The sequence below is a fragment of the Lates calcarifer genome, linkage group LG23 (genome assembly GCF_001640805.2).
Source record: "Lates calcarifer isolate ASB-BC8 linkage group LG23, TLL_Latcal_v3, whole genome shotgun sequence".
NCBI lineage: Eukaryota > Metazoa > Chordata > Actinopteri > Centropomidae > Lates > Lates calcarifer.
This window is the reverse complement of record NC_066855.1, coordinates 13,125,432-13,140,305: the sequence shown is the minus strand read 5'-3', so window position 1 is coordinate 13,140,305 and position 14,874 is coordinate 13,125,432. Positions and strand designations below refer to the sequence as shown.

General features: G+C 38.7%; 1 protein-coding gene across 1 annotated transcript in view; it reads right to left on the bottom strand.

Annotated features, from left to right (window-relative positions):
* The window catches only part of dock1 (dedicator of cytokinesis 1), a 167,794-nt gene that overhangs the window by 39,571 nt on the left and 113,349 nt on the right, over nucleotides 1–14,874 (bottom strand). Inside the window, 2 exon segments of the mRNA XM_051066127.1 lie at nucleotides 668–746; nucleotides 14,062–14,156. Of these exon segments, the coding sequence (XP_050922084.1) occupies nucleotides 668–746; nucleotides 14,062–14,156 (174 nt within the window).

Below are 14,874 nucleotides of genomic sequence, written 5' to 3'. Positions count from 1 at the left end.
AATATATTAATATGAAAACATAATTATGAGAATACCCATAAGCCTATGTGATTTTACTATGTGATTTTATCCAGATAAGTTATCTTTACCGCGCTATGCTGTAGTTTAAAATAAGGAAAATCCAACAGCTTCATACACAATAAAAAGAGCTCCAAGTGGTATAAGTCACAGTGAAGCGCTGTTACAGTAATAAATCCATAAAGGCTTTAAAAGCTCAGAGCGATTTAGTTGTTGACAACATTAACATTCTTCCATATGTCAGACATTTAAAAAGCAAGCAGGAAAAAAGTTGTTCTATTCTAGGGGGAGCAGGTTAAAATATTCAGAAATGCACATCAAATTGCCAGCTATTACAGAGCAACTGACGTTCCACAATTTTTATATCTGCTGCCTTCAGTGATCTTTTTTCTGTTCAGAAGGTCAAACAATGCGGCATCTGGAACATTAAAAACAGTCTCAGTGTGAAACTGCGGTGAAGTGATGGCTTAAAAATTCTTTTCTAAAACTGCTGTTAATAGTACTTAAAATGATAATCCACTGTTGCCTTGACTCAAAAACATTGTCTTTGGGAGAGTGGGAGTGGGCTGGTATCAAGGTTATTTTGAAAAAAAAAAAAAAGAAAAAAGGAAAAGAAAAAAAAAAAGGTTTTCATTGATTCAGCTCTTACCTGTAGCTCAAAGTTGGTTTGATCCAGAAATTTCTTGTTCAGCACTGCTGCATACTGATTAATGGCCCGTAGGAACACTCTGGAAAGATAAGAGGAAAGTGTTTTCGTTCTAGTCTTCTTACTGATCAAAGAAGTATTTTTCCCCCTTAAAATAAAGGTATTTAACTTCTATAGTTTCTAATTAAATGGGCTTAAAGGTCACTTTCAGATAACTGTGCATTCCTCACTGAAACCACATTGACCAAAATAGGTCAGTTATACAGATCTTTGAATACAGAATACATTATATTTAGATTGTAGAGACAATACACTGATTAAAAAAAACAACTCACATTTACACCACTTAGTCTATCAAACCATTATGTATTGTTGCTGCTACCTCATGGACATAACATATAGGCTACCACTTCTAGGACCAGGGAACTGGGTGAGGAGTTAGAAGTACAGGTTTAGCTTTTTTTAAAGGTTTTGGTTATTTCTATTTTATTTCATTTTTTCCTAGGGCCCTCTTCAAAAACATGAATCTCAATTAAAGGGAAGAGAAGCTTGCTAGAGCTTCTAGCTAATGGCTACTTTCCACCACCAGCCCCTGAATGGGTAAAAACAAACATTACAAGATGCAAAAAATATACAATATACAATGACGATCAATTCATAAACTGAACCATATCAAAGCTGCAGCCAGACAAGAAAGTTGTAGCCAGACGAGAAGACAAAAACAGTTGTTTCTACTGCCACAAAGAGTGAATGTTGGCCCTTGTAAAAAATATGTGTTTGCAACAGAGGTGAAGCACAGGTTCAATCTCTCTCTGAAAGACTGAGGTAGAGAAGGGCTCGAGGCACTCCCGAAAAAAGATGCAATGAGTAGATCTTAATGAGAACACTGTCTGATGGGTTAATCCACTCTGATGTTGCAGAATTAAATGTTAATAACTTAAGTGGCATGAAGCTTTTAGAGGGGAATTATGATTGCTACTTACAGAGTCAGAGGCCCATCCACTATTTAACTTCACTCCCTGGCAGAACCAGCTATACAACATTGTGTGTACTAATCTCTAGGAATTACCCACTGAGAGAAAAAAAGCCCTTATCATTAGTGTAGGAGAAAAATGTCTAGCACAGCATTTTCAATAACCTGGCTTATTTTATTAAAGGAACAATTGCCCCAGGTTCTTTCTCAATCTTGGTCACTGCTTTAGTTGGTGTTAGCATTTTCCACACAACTCTGCATCAATAACCAAAATGCAACAAATGATTAACCAAGGCAGCACATGAAGATACATCAGAATGTTAAAAAAAAAAAAAAAAAAAAAAAAAAAAAAGGCAAGGTGAAAGAAGGACAATTGTTATGCCACTTGAGTGGATTGCATCAGGGTTTGATGAGCAGGCAATAAAGCGGCATTAAGATGTAACGCTCAGGTAACAGACACTGGCAGGTGAGCAGACATCTGCTGCACAGGCAGCTCCAACAGAGCAGTCCACCTTTGTCTTGGCTTAAGCCAATCTGTTACTGGAACTGGGTCTCCTCTGGGAGTTGGACATTCCTCACACTTCATCTACTAGTCTCTTACTTTATGTTAGCTGCGTGGCAGTGAGTGTCCTTATCACCTGAACTCACCATTTCATTGGCGTAGAGACAGGACTGGGGTTTCCCTCACTGCCCTGGCTAACTGACCTTGAATAGGAATACCCATCACTGTTAAGACTACAACACTGTGGGATCTGGGGTCCTTTAAAGCCATACAATATTCATGTCCCACATTTATCTCTATTGCTGACTAAATGCTATCTGAGGCCAATGTGTGGTACATATTAAGAGTCACCTTAATCATTAGCTGGAAAGGTTAACTGTCATTGAACACCTTTGGATAAGCCATTAGAAGTCCATTTCTCTGGCTCTCTGGCCTCAGAGTGGGACACCCCCCTCCCATCTCCTAAGCACTCAGACAGCCTATTACCACCATCCTGTCTGCATGAGCTCAGGCTCCCCCTCCGCACACCTCACTCAATTTTCTGCAGTTGTGAACATGCCAATATAGTTGATACGCTTAACACTGGACTAATGCTAAAATGTGTTTCCATCCACTGCACCTGTCGGCTGAGAAATATTACTGCTCAATATGTGAGGCTCATTATTTTCAGTTTTTAATTTAAAAACAAAATAAAGAAGGGGGGAATTTATATATTTTGAATACACAGGTGACTATTTAAAATGGTTAAAGGATACTCAGAACAGCAGTCACTGAGCTAAGTTACTGACAACACGTCTCTATAAAAAAAAAGCTGAATTTTAATTATGAATTATTCTACAGATATTATTGTGACAACTTTTATTTTTAGTTGTCAAAGGAAATAGCAAGGCAAAGATGATATGGAACTTATTTACACTAAAGCCAACTATAGACATCACTAGAACAGCTATTTTCCATGTAGCAACATTTCTTGCATCTTTTCTAGCTCCTGTGGCAGCAAATAAATACAGAGTACAGGATTCCTTTGACACTGCGAAATGCCTAAAGGATGTACCAAGGCACCTTTATGAAGATGGATACAGATGCATGTCACTTGATGTTCTCTGTTCTCTGAGTTCTAAAATTCTGAGCCCTCTTTGTTGACAATAACCTCATCCTGGCTCATTAGCCTTTCTTCACCCACACCTTAAGTTTCCATGATTCCTTTTGGTACTCTTACAATTACATCTCCGTATTTTGAAGAAGACGACTAATACAAAAATATATTAATTTCACCAGCCTCATACAGTGGAAATTCGAAATCTCTTGAATCTGAAGTCTTGTGTCATAACACCAAATGCTCTGCAGTCCCAGTAATTTAAATCAGGAACTGTGCCTTACTAAAAAGTTCATGGCATGGGATGATTTTCCTAATGGGATAATAAATACGATCTTACAAAATGTACTGTGCATTGTCCCCAAAAACAAAAAAGATAATAGCAAAAAAATGAAATAAATACATAAACTGCATTTGTACAAACAGGCAGTACAAACACTCAGGTTTAAAGATTGCAGAAGAATAATTGAAAAAAGTATTGATTAGAGTCCTTGCAGCAAGAAACACAACAATATTAAAGTACACGAGGACCAGGAAATGTAAACCAGTTCTCTTGTTTAACACAGGCAAAGCCTCATCTTAATGGTTTATGTAACTGGACAACTACAGCCAAAACAACTGACCTCCAAAACCTTTCTCTGAACTACACCACTATCAGTGGCGTAATACTCAGACATGGTAATGAAACATATCTAGCTCAATAATTTGGCTCAATTCATTCAGCACAAAGGCTAGCGTATATGTGAAGGATGTGACGGCTCCAACTAAACTTGTTTCTAATCACCAATAGTTATAATTTCTACAGACATTACCAAAGTAGCACACAGCTCCCACTGCGGGGTCACACAGTGAGGAAAGGAGTAAGATCAATACTCCTCACAGCTTCTGGCTAAATATGACTCAACAGGCAAAATGCAGCTGTAATCAACCATTTCTTCTTGATCTCGCTTTCCAGTGGAGGCACTCCTCCATGGTACCATTGCAACTGGTTGTTAATCGAGGCAAATTCAATCTCCTGCGCTCTCTACATGTCTGATGTGCGGCATCTGTACGCTAATTTGAGATGGTTTGGATAAACAGGCTTCGTGAGTGCCTCTCTCATGCTACAGGTCAAACAACAATGCAAACCCCAGTACCTAAGAGCCTATTTGAAGCCAACAGTCTTCCTGAGCGCAGACATATAATGGGCTTTAACGAACAGACAGGACAGTTCCTCTGTGAGCACATCCTGCCATTAATTAAAGTGAAAAACTTAATGAGGCGGATGAAAATAGAATATACTCTCCCTCACAGTGGGCTCTGACTAAGACACTCCAAAAAGGCCATTTCAAACAAGATTAAAGGCATTCAGAGCTAATTTCTTGAACTCTGGAATATATATATTTTTAGTGTGGGCTTAAAAGTATGAAATTTTTAAATTGTGATCCTTAAATAAATGTGATATACTAACAAAAACTTGGGTCTGTCTGTATTTGAGTTGGTCCAGGAGGACTTATTCATAAAAAGATGTAATTACTGTACATTTTATAATTAATCACCTTATTGATTTCAGGGAATATTCTTTGCACAGAAACAGCAATGGGGGGGTGAATCAAGACAGTCTGGATAGTGAACATTAACTGTGTATTATACAGTCAAGGCTGCCACTGCTCTTTTAAGCCTGCATTATTAACAGCGCCAAATGCCAGGGGGAAGAAACTTGGCTGCCTTGCAACATCTGTGATGGCCAGTCATTACACTGCAGAGGGAAAATAAGATGCTCAGATGCAAAGGGAGAAGACAATGACAAACCAGTTCTTTATAACTTCATTACAACTACAAGCAAAATGTTAATGACTGGGAAATTTAATCTGCTACTATAAATGTAATCAAAGACTTATCCAACGGATTTAGTGTTTGCCTTCAGCTAAGATATCAAGCAGTTCTGGGGACATGCTAGAAATGTCTAATTCCTAAAAACAGCCTGCCCTCTTGCTGCTTTATGTTTTTCAAGTTCAGCAGGGAAATCAAGGTAGCTCTAATCATCCCCAGAAATCACGGGCTTCCCTATTTTCTGCTTAGGGAGACAAAAAAATAACTTGGAGATCCTTTAACTTTTTAATTAGGCTGTGCAAGAGAAGCATAGCACCTCCTACACATTAGAGTCGTTTTGGTACAGTATACATATGGCAACATTATGATGAATATGCTCTATCAAACTGTCAGTGTCAGAAAAATCACCCCATTACTGTGGATTGATGGGTGTGCTGCACACTTACATTTCAGCACAGACAACAGAGGATTTTCTTCTCACACCTTTGCTGCTCTTAAAAAAAAAAAAAAAAAAAATTAATCAGCTGACTTTCTGCACCCGTGATACACAGACTTGAGCTCTGTTGGGTGATCAGCACCAGCACAGGCACCTAGCATTTATGTTAATGAAAAGTTATCAGCAGATCATACTTGCTAATTGAGTTCAGAGAGCATTCCCGATAATGATCACCATCTATCTGCATACTATTGCTGAATAGCTGGCGTATCTGCCTGTGTTCAGAGATAAGGCAAGGTCGAAAAACCTTCTTTATCAGGCCGATTTATTAAATTAGATTACCTTTATTTCAGACACCTCATCTAATATTACATCTGTTTATCTGTCAACATGTTTTTAACCAAAATTTTAATTTTTTTTAAACTGTGACAACCCTCTACTAATGCATCTTAAAAGCAGGATATCCAACTTTAGTTAAAGTTTCTCATGGCTTTTCAGATAAACTAGGCTGAAAGAATCTATAAAGAGAGACACACCCCAGGGAAGCTAAGGGAAGCTCTAATGACTCAAAAATATCACTGGGGTGAGTCAAAGAGCTGCTCTCATCTGTTAGACTCTCCCATTTACACTGAGGGGGAAAGAACTCCTCACTTCCTCACTTCACTTTACCACTAAACCATTTACAGCAATAAAGAGCTCTTAAACATAGCTGGGATGATGGTGCCAATATAAAATCTTTACATCAAACATGAAATTAAGCTTATATCTTAAAGTAGAAATCTGTTACATCCTTTAGTTAATAAATCAGGAGTGGTGAATGGTGGAGTACGCTTAAACACTTAAAACACACCATCAACATAATATTTTTATGATGTTTGTCAGATCGGACCTGTGAGCTGACAATACCAAAGGCGAAAAATCTAGAATTTAACTAGATAAAATATAAAAATTTGGGTTACTTGGCTACTCAAAGAGATTTTTTACATTACTGCTGTTGTTGTTGCTGATACAAAAAGTAGAGCTTTTTTCGATTCAGACAATTCTCTTACTAGAATGTATAATTGACGGCCATGCTAGCAGCTCGGTGAGGCATCACAATGATGCTTTGAGCTAAGTGCTAACAATAGAAATGGCTACATGCTCACAGTGACAATGCTAACATGCTCACATTTAGTCTGTGATCTTAGTTTGGTGTATTAGCATGCTAACATTTGCTAATTACCACTGATCACAAAGAGCAGTTGAGGCTGATGGGAAATAGCAAATAGCATTATTTTTAAGCAAGGTAACATGCTATTAGATTAGGAATATGAAGGTGCATACAGCCAATGATTAAAAAGGAGAGTTTTACAGGAATAGTTATATCTCTTAGAAGTTACTAACAGAACCAGAAAACCCTCAGAGGACCTGATCATAGAACTGATCTGAACTGAACTGATCATCAACTGAGGCCAAGTAAAAGATACTGTAGTCGAGACATATATAAGGTGTCTGAGAAACTGCATAAAATGACAGTGGAAAAGATATGATTGCTGACTGACCCCACAGGCCAATGAAGCCCTGTCTGTCATGCCAATACTGTGACAAAAAAGCTGCAGTCCCCTTGACTTGGCAGCACCAAGCAGTGTGATGCCAGTTGTCAGAGCTGAAGCACGCTAGCTTCCGCCAGCCTATAAACACAGCGATCTGAGATGTAACAATGACAGCAAAGGCTGCTTTTCATCCGGGCCAAAAGTTTGTGAAGAGGTGAACGGATTACTAATGAGGCAACACAGGCTGATTTAGACAGAACTCCAAATACTGGCAAGCAGGAAAACTCCCACTTTCAACACTGGCGGCATAGGGCTGGCAAAGTTCATATTCATGCAATGGATGAGATAATGAGCCGTATTCAAAGTTATCAGATGAATCATGAAGCAATTAAAACAGATTCTAACAGTCGAAATCTTTCACATTTTATCTTTTCTTCACTATTTCTTTAAAATACAAATTATATGCCTGTAGAAAACTAGAGTGAAGAAAAGCATGTGGACTTTATGCCCAATATTTAGAAAGAATTTCTCACATCCTTCACAATCTTTTGATGAAGACACAGTGAAACTGTTTGCATGGATTCATCATACCCTCTACAGCACTTAAAATCAGTATATTAGAGATGATTAGGGCCTTGGCATATTAACAGACTGACATTAATGTCATAGGTGCCCTTTAAGTCAGTGTTGATTGCAGTGTGCATCAATGCCCCTTCAAATGCCAAATTAAATACACATCTGATATGAAGTCATGAAATGGGGCCGTTTGGTTTGACACACTGCTGATCTAAAGACAGAACTAAGTGGGTTATCAAAGCGAAAGGAGCATTCATTGAGTGTACTGCAAACATGTCACTTATGTTCAAAGAGGAAGGACAGAAATGAGCTGCAGCATATTCACTGGATCTCAAATGAAGCATCTGCCTCAGTATAGTAAGTGATCCTCATCTTATACCCAACAGGGGAAAAAAGTGATTCCACTCGTCTAAAAAACAGAGGTGGAAAGTAAATGTATAAATATGAAGTGCTTAATTTCCATTTTATGTACTATGCACCTGCAATATTAATCTAATAATAATTAAATACTGTCACATTCTGTAATTTTCTGTATATTTTGTATGGCTCTTGTTTTGCTCTTGTTTTTCTTTGTTTTTTGTAACAAAGCAATTTCCTGTCAAGGATCAATAAAGTATTATTATTATTATTATTATTAATATCATCATCATTATTATTGGTACATTCATATGACACTCTGAAAGGGGCAATTTTATAAAATGAATGCTCTGATTCCAGTACAATTTCCTTTTCACACTTTTCTATGCAAAGAAATAAGTAAGGAGTATTTAAGTATTTTTATATCATCAAGATTTAAACACTTCCACTCAGGGCTCCCATGTGGTAGGTCCAGTTGAAGGATAGTTTCCTTACACAGTAAGCCATCCTGCTGCTTGCTCTTGATTTCGACTAAAAACCACGTTGAGAGAAATCACACTGGAACGTTATCGCTTTACAGGGGGCACTATTCGCAGGCCAGCTGACACGTATGATCACAGCCACTCACATGCACTGCATTCCATGGGTAAAACAATATTACTTGTCTGGGCAAAGGATTATTGTGAAGCTGATAAACACACGGTGACAAGCATTAACACAAACTCCAAGTCTGAGCAGTCTACAAAAGTGGCGTGTCTGGCATTTACATTAGAGCTCTCTGAGTCCCTGCAGAGATTAACCTGCAGTGGCATGTTGACAAACAAACACTCATACAAACAGTATCGCCTGTGGATGCAGTGCAGTATGCAGCAATATGTCACAGAACATGCTTAATGACTCTCACATGATTCCTCTGTAGAGCTGTGTCTTAATCTCACGATTGCAGAATTACCAATCAGGGTTTCAAGGCACAGACACGAACCACACACAAGAGAGAGAAGACGACTGTTACCACATTAACAAAGTTGGAAAGCCTTGTAAAGGTCAGGCCTTTCTTTTTCAGCTCACAATGTCAAAGAGCTGAGGCTTGAGGGGCCTGGTAGTGGTCACAGAAAGGAGTATGCACAGATCATTTGAGAGGTTTATTATCAAACTAGATTTTCATAAATAAACATGACACCACAGCGTGCTCTTAGCACCTGATGGATGGGAAAAACACATACAACAGTGTAAGGTGTAAAGTTTGGATCTCCACAATGTCAGTTTTTCAGAAATGTATAAAAAAAATGTATTTTTTGGTCAACATTGATGCCTCATCAGAATTGTCTAACAGGGCTTGTTAGGATTGAAAGGACATTGTTATTTCTTAGGGCCTACAGAGCCATGCAAGTTGTCTGAAAGTTAACAAAAATGGGGTTGTGAGGTTTTTATATCATATAACATTATTCTTTAGATGGGAGTATGTCAAATCAGATACCTATAAGCCCAAAGGCACTGTTTTTTTTTTTTTAACTTGGTGGGTGACAGGTTGAACGGGGACAAACAGGATCACAACATCATTGGCAGTCATTTCACTCTCTGCAAATCTTCCTCTCCTCCTGCCTTCCGGACCTGCCCTTCAGGTCCTGGATTAGTCATGGAGAAAACTCCAAATGGCAGCCATCCAGCTTCAGAAACCCTCTCCTAATGAGTCTGTAAGGGACTGATGGCATGGGTTACCGTGTTAAAGAGCTGCTTCTTCAGCTTGACTGTGCTTTCATCTTTTCATCAGCCACGCAGGGATCTCTGAGAACTCCCCATTCGTCTCTCGATCTACTATTCTTACACATAATTAACAGTTTTGCAAGGAAACTTTGGGTGTTATTTGGGGAAATGAACTGATTTTAAGAAGGATGTTAGCTCAAATCTAATATATTTAAAGTTTGATCATGTGTCCCGTTAAGCCAGCTTGGCATAAAAAAACATATACTGTATTGTATTGCATAGCAAAAAAAGAAGAAAATAACACTATGATACAGGAAGACAGCAGTTCAGTTAGTCTCTCTATGCTGTGTGGATAACAGGGAGGATTCTAACATCAAAAACTTGATTATAACATTTAATATTTCACTCAATCTGTTAACTGTCTTTGTGTATTTGCAGTAACTGAAGAAGTTCAATTTATGCAAGAAGTTCAACAATTTATCAATTTGTTTAATATAACAAATTACAGTTGATCATCTAACATAATTTTTATTCAATCTGTTAATTAACTTTTGGTTGCTGCAACATGCACAGCTGTTTAAGTGCTTCGCATTACGACTAGAAGAAAAAAAGACATTGCCAATGAACATTGCTCAGATTGATGATGATGACTGCACTTAGTATGCAGTGATTCAGCATCTCAGGCTATAAGGCTGAAGAGTGCCGAGCTCTTGAAAACTTTACTATGCAAATCTGTATGGGAGCACGTTCAGCTGACTGTACAAAGCAGCCAGCAGCTGTTGTCTTGTAAAAATGTGATGTAAGGTTTTTCATCCCTGTGAGAAAAGAGACAGCAACTATAGTGTTAAAAGCAAATGCCAACTTGAGCTAATTCAGTAAGCGCTCTTTAATAAAAAAAATCAAGGTTTACGTACAGGGTATTTGTACCTCTAAAAAGGCAAGAATAAATTCACATCAATTCATATCTGTATTCTGAAGCTTTGCAGTTCAAAGAAGCTAAATTGTTGATTCTTACATTAAGTACCCCATTTTTAAAAAGTGCATTCAATTCAGACCTTCTTGTTCCATTTTACTTGGAAGATAGAGTGAGAACAACGTATGGGACCTCAAGGTCAGAATCCTCAAAGCGTGATGCATATAAGCCATGACATGTCTCTATAAAGACATTACTGTGTAATTTAGTGTGTTCTGTGCACCAGAGAAGATATATATTATCTAAGAAAGCTGTGTCAAAGGGCATGTAATCAAGTTCCCAGCCAACCCTGAACTTAGCGAGCAAACATGTTCCCTGTCATTTTGAAGAACAAGTGTCAGTCCATCTCCACTGCCAATTAGCTGTCACTATCGAGCCATGGCCACTTGGCATGGGAGAAAATGGCAGTCAGTGGCTAACCAGCACGATGCTGCTGTCCCTGGGGCAATTAGAGCCCATAAATCAGTTTACAACCTGGGGAAAGTAAGAGGCGATGGGTGGAGAAGAAGGAGTGGGAGGAAACGACCGCTGCTGCTGCTGCTGATGCCCATCTCATTAGTGGTGCTATCATAATGTGTAGACATGAAAGAACCGTCTGCCCCTGCCGTGGGTGACAATCTGTATGCTGAATGTGGCATGTGTGGATTCCCCAGAAACAAGACAATATGAGGAGGGACTGTGGGATATTCAAATATGCTTCATGAGGCTTTCAAATGTATTTTAAATACGTGTCAACTTGGACATTACTAAAAAAAAAATGCACTAGACCAAAGTTCTCTAAAACAGAGAAGTGAATACGGTTGAACATCTGAAGAGTCAGAAATTTTTCTCAGAAATTGGTGTTGACCAAAACAAGGCTAAAAGAAGAGTAATGTTTGTGTTAAATGGTAAAAAAAAAATAGCCACTTTCATGAGTTGATAATATGCCAGAGGTATGTATGTCTATATTCTTTTGTGACCAAAAACAGAAGTGAATGCCACTTTAAGTCTATAAATGAACTTAAAGACAGTTTGAATTGTGCAGAGACTGCCATGACTTAAATCTCCAGTGCTCAAGAGTGCACAGCAAAAAAAGCATGACGCACACACACAGCTTCCTATACTCTTAGGTTGTTAATGCAAAACATTTATAGCTCTCTCATGGGATGAATGAATGTGTCACCTTGGGTTCTCACTGTGGGGAGCAGGAAACAACCGATCAAACAGACTTTGACAGTTGGCGACAAATGAAAGAGTTTTGCTAATTTGTCGTGAAGCCGACACCTGCAGTATTCAAACAAGCTCAAGTATAAAGACTGTGAGATGAGTCAGACTTTGACAGCCTTATTTTTCATTGAGTTGAATAATGATTTAACTCCAGCAAGTGGCTGAATGCACTGACTAGAATGCAGAATTAATCTATTGGCTGTCACAAACAAGTGCAAGTAGACAAAAGGTTCAATTGGGGAAGATTCTGCTGAGGCACGGGGCATGACACTCCAGTCTACGAGTCAAAAATAAAACATTTCATAGGCTACAAAGCATGATCTGAGAATGAACTGCTGGGAACTCAGTGATGCTCATCACATCCCCAAAGCTGCTCCTAAAAGTACCAGGATCACAGTGGGTATGGAGTGTTTGAACAAGCTTGTTAGTCCAGTGCATGCATGTGGGGACGTGTGTTGTTTTGTGTGAGTCTGACTGGTTTAGGAAGGTTGGGACTGTATGATTTTATCCCCTGACACTGCTAAAGCTCAGTCTACAGCAGAACAGAAGTGATTTGCCCACCTTCAGGGAAACAGGGCAGCATCATCACCAAGCTATGCTGATGTCTTTTGCATTGTGACCCAGGTGGCTGACGGTGTTTTTTTTTTTTTTTTTAGGAGGGACAGCGTGAATTCTAAAAGGAATCTGGCTTGTAGCAATCAAATAGTCAGATAAAAGCAATAGAAGCAAAATTGAGTTGCAATGTAATTTCTAGCTAAATATTCTAGCTGGTGATGATGCTGGAATGGTTTAGGAAAGTGTGTGCAGGGAGTCTGACTGCTTAGAGTCAACTATGGGCTGCACATACTCTTCACATGCTGTAAATGGCCACTTTGAAGATGAAATTGAACAGATATCAGCTTGTGGTACTACTAAAGCCTTGTTATCACAAATTCAGTGTTCTTCATTGATTTTTGTCCAATGCGTCATCATCTTCCATTAAAGTTGATTTTACACATCAAAGTCTGTGTCAGTCAGTTCTTGGAAAGCACAGCTGCACATGTGAACAAAGCTGTATAAAGCCCTTCGTGGCTCCAGAGGGAGCTGCACAAAATCTGCTAAATCACCTCAAATGATGTCACTTGAGATGGCGTCGGTTGGGTCTGAAGACAAGAAGTTTGAACATGAAAAAAACTGGGGGTGTGGAGTCAGAAAAGAGTTTACCCAACCTTTGCAGCCTGCTTCTCTCTGCTTGAAGCTAGCAGCCTGAGGATACATTAGCCACTACTAGCATAACACACCTGAATCTCAAACCAAACTGCCGGTAAGTTGTGGGTATGGGTGATGTAGGCACCGGGAAGGAGTGGAATAAAAATGACTTAACATATCTCTGGATATATCTTTTGATTCCTTTTTTTTTCCTTTTAAACAGTCTATCATGAGTCTGGCAATGTTATAGGAGTGCAATGCTGAATTTCACACATCATCGTCTGTGTACAAGTCTTAGGAGTACTCTTTTGAAGATATGGAAATTTCACAGTGACCATGGATCTTTGGCGACTGTGTAAAACACATCCACTTCCACTTTTAATTATGCATGGATGAGGAAGAGGGAATTTTCCTTCTTAGTCAAAAAACAGACTTAAGGTTTTCATCTGACAGCTGTTGCCTTGCCACTGCATAATGGAATACTACAACACATCCTGGTGCATGTCTCTTCTGAAAAGGTACAAATGGAAGAAGAAAAACAAAATCACAAAAAATGTAAATACTTTTCTGGCTCTAACTTCTTCCAAAAAGTGCATGAAAGCATAGCTTTTGCCTAAACTCCTAAACTGCAAAGCACATTTCATCTCTTTTTATATTTTCAACAAAAATGGAATCAGGCAAGGTTCACATTAATAAAACAGAAGGCCGCAGCAGCACAACAACCAACAAAGTAAGGAGATGCTGAGACTAAGTTTGGAGATTAGCAGGCAGCATACAACCGAGCATCTATAATTCATGTGATTGTTTGCGTCTGCGCTGACTGCTCATCTGATTGCTACACTGCTGAGGCCTTGTGCCGATATTTGCATGGAGAGAAAAACATTATAAAATATCCTTACCCACTTTTGACTGCTGTTCCTTAGCAACAACTGTGTCAGGAGTTTAAAGCCGCACGATTTATGTGTGAGTTTGTGTGCATGCATGCATGTGTGTGTGAGTGTGTGTGTGTGTGTGTGTGTGTGTCCTGCGGGGTTGTACTTACTTATTTTGCATCATGTTCATTATGACCCAGTCTGAGGGGTAGACATTTTTCCCAATGAGATCTTTAAACATGATAAATGTTTCCATTAGGAAATCCTGCAAGACAGAGAAAGTTTTCAAAATGAAAACCGTTATTCTGCCCACCACCAAGATAAGAGCAATCTGAAATGAACTGTTTTGTGGCTTTCAGGCAGAAACAGTTTTTAAATTAGTTTTTAAGGTCAAGGTGACTCATGTATTTCATTTTTGCAGGTGACACCTGACACCAAAAATCAAGCATGTTCTTAATGCTTACAGGCAGTATTACAGTGAGATTACAAATGTCTTACTTCTCACAGGAACACTATTTCAAGTGATATTTAGATAACATTAACAGGGCATATAATTATCAGCTATTAAAGCATAACAAGACAACTTGATAACTGGTTTCAGTTAGACTACTAATAGATGCTCAGCTATCTTCTCTGCAGCAACACGACTTCAAATTCTCCCTCCTTAACTTCATACCCTCTTTTACTCCTCTATCAAATATACAGTATACATACTCAAGGGAAAAAGTATCTGCATCTGCATCTTTTCTCAATGCAGTTTTGTTTAACCCTTGAATTGCTAGAATGGTTCCATGTAGGAATTTTAGGCTTATTCTGCTGTCACTCCTACACAGCGCCAGCTAAATACCTCAAAAATAAATATTCATGTAAATCTATTTCTGGCTGTAGATGTTCACTCCTGGATGAATCCCTGTGTTTCGTGGTGGCGTGTTTAGAGAAAAACTGCAAAACAACTGAGTCCTTTGGGCTGAAACCAGTTCTGA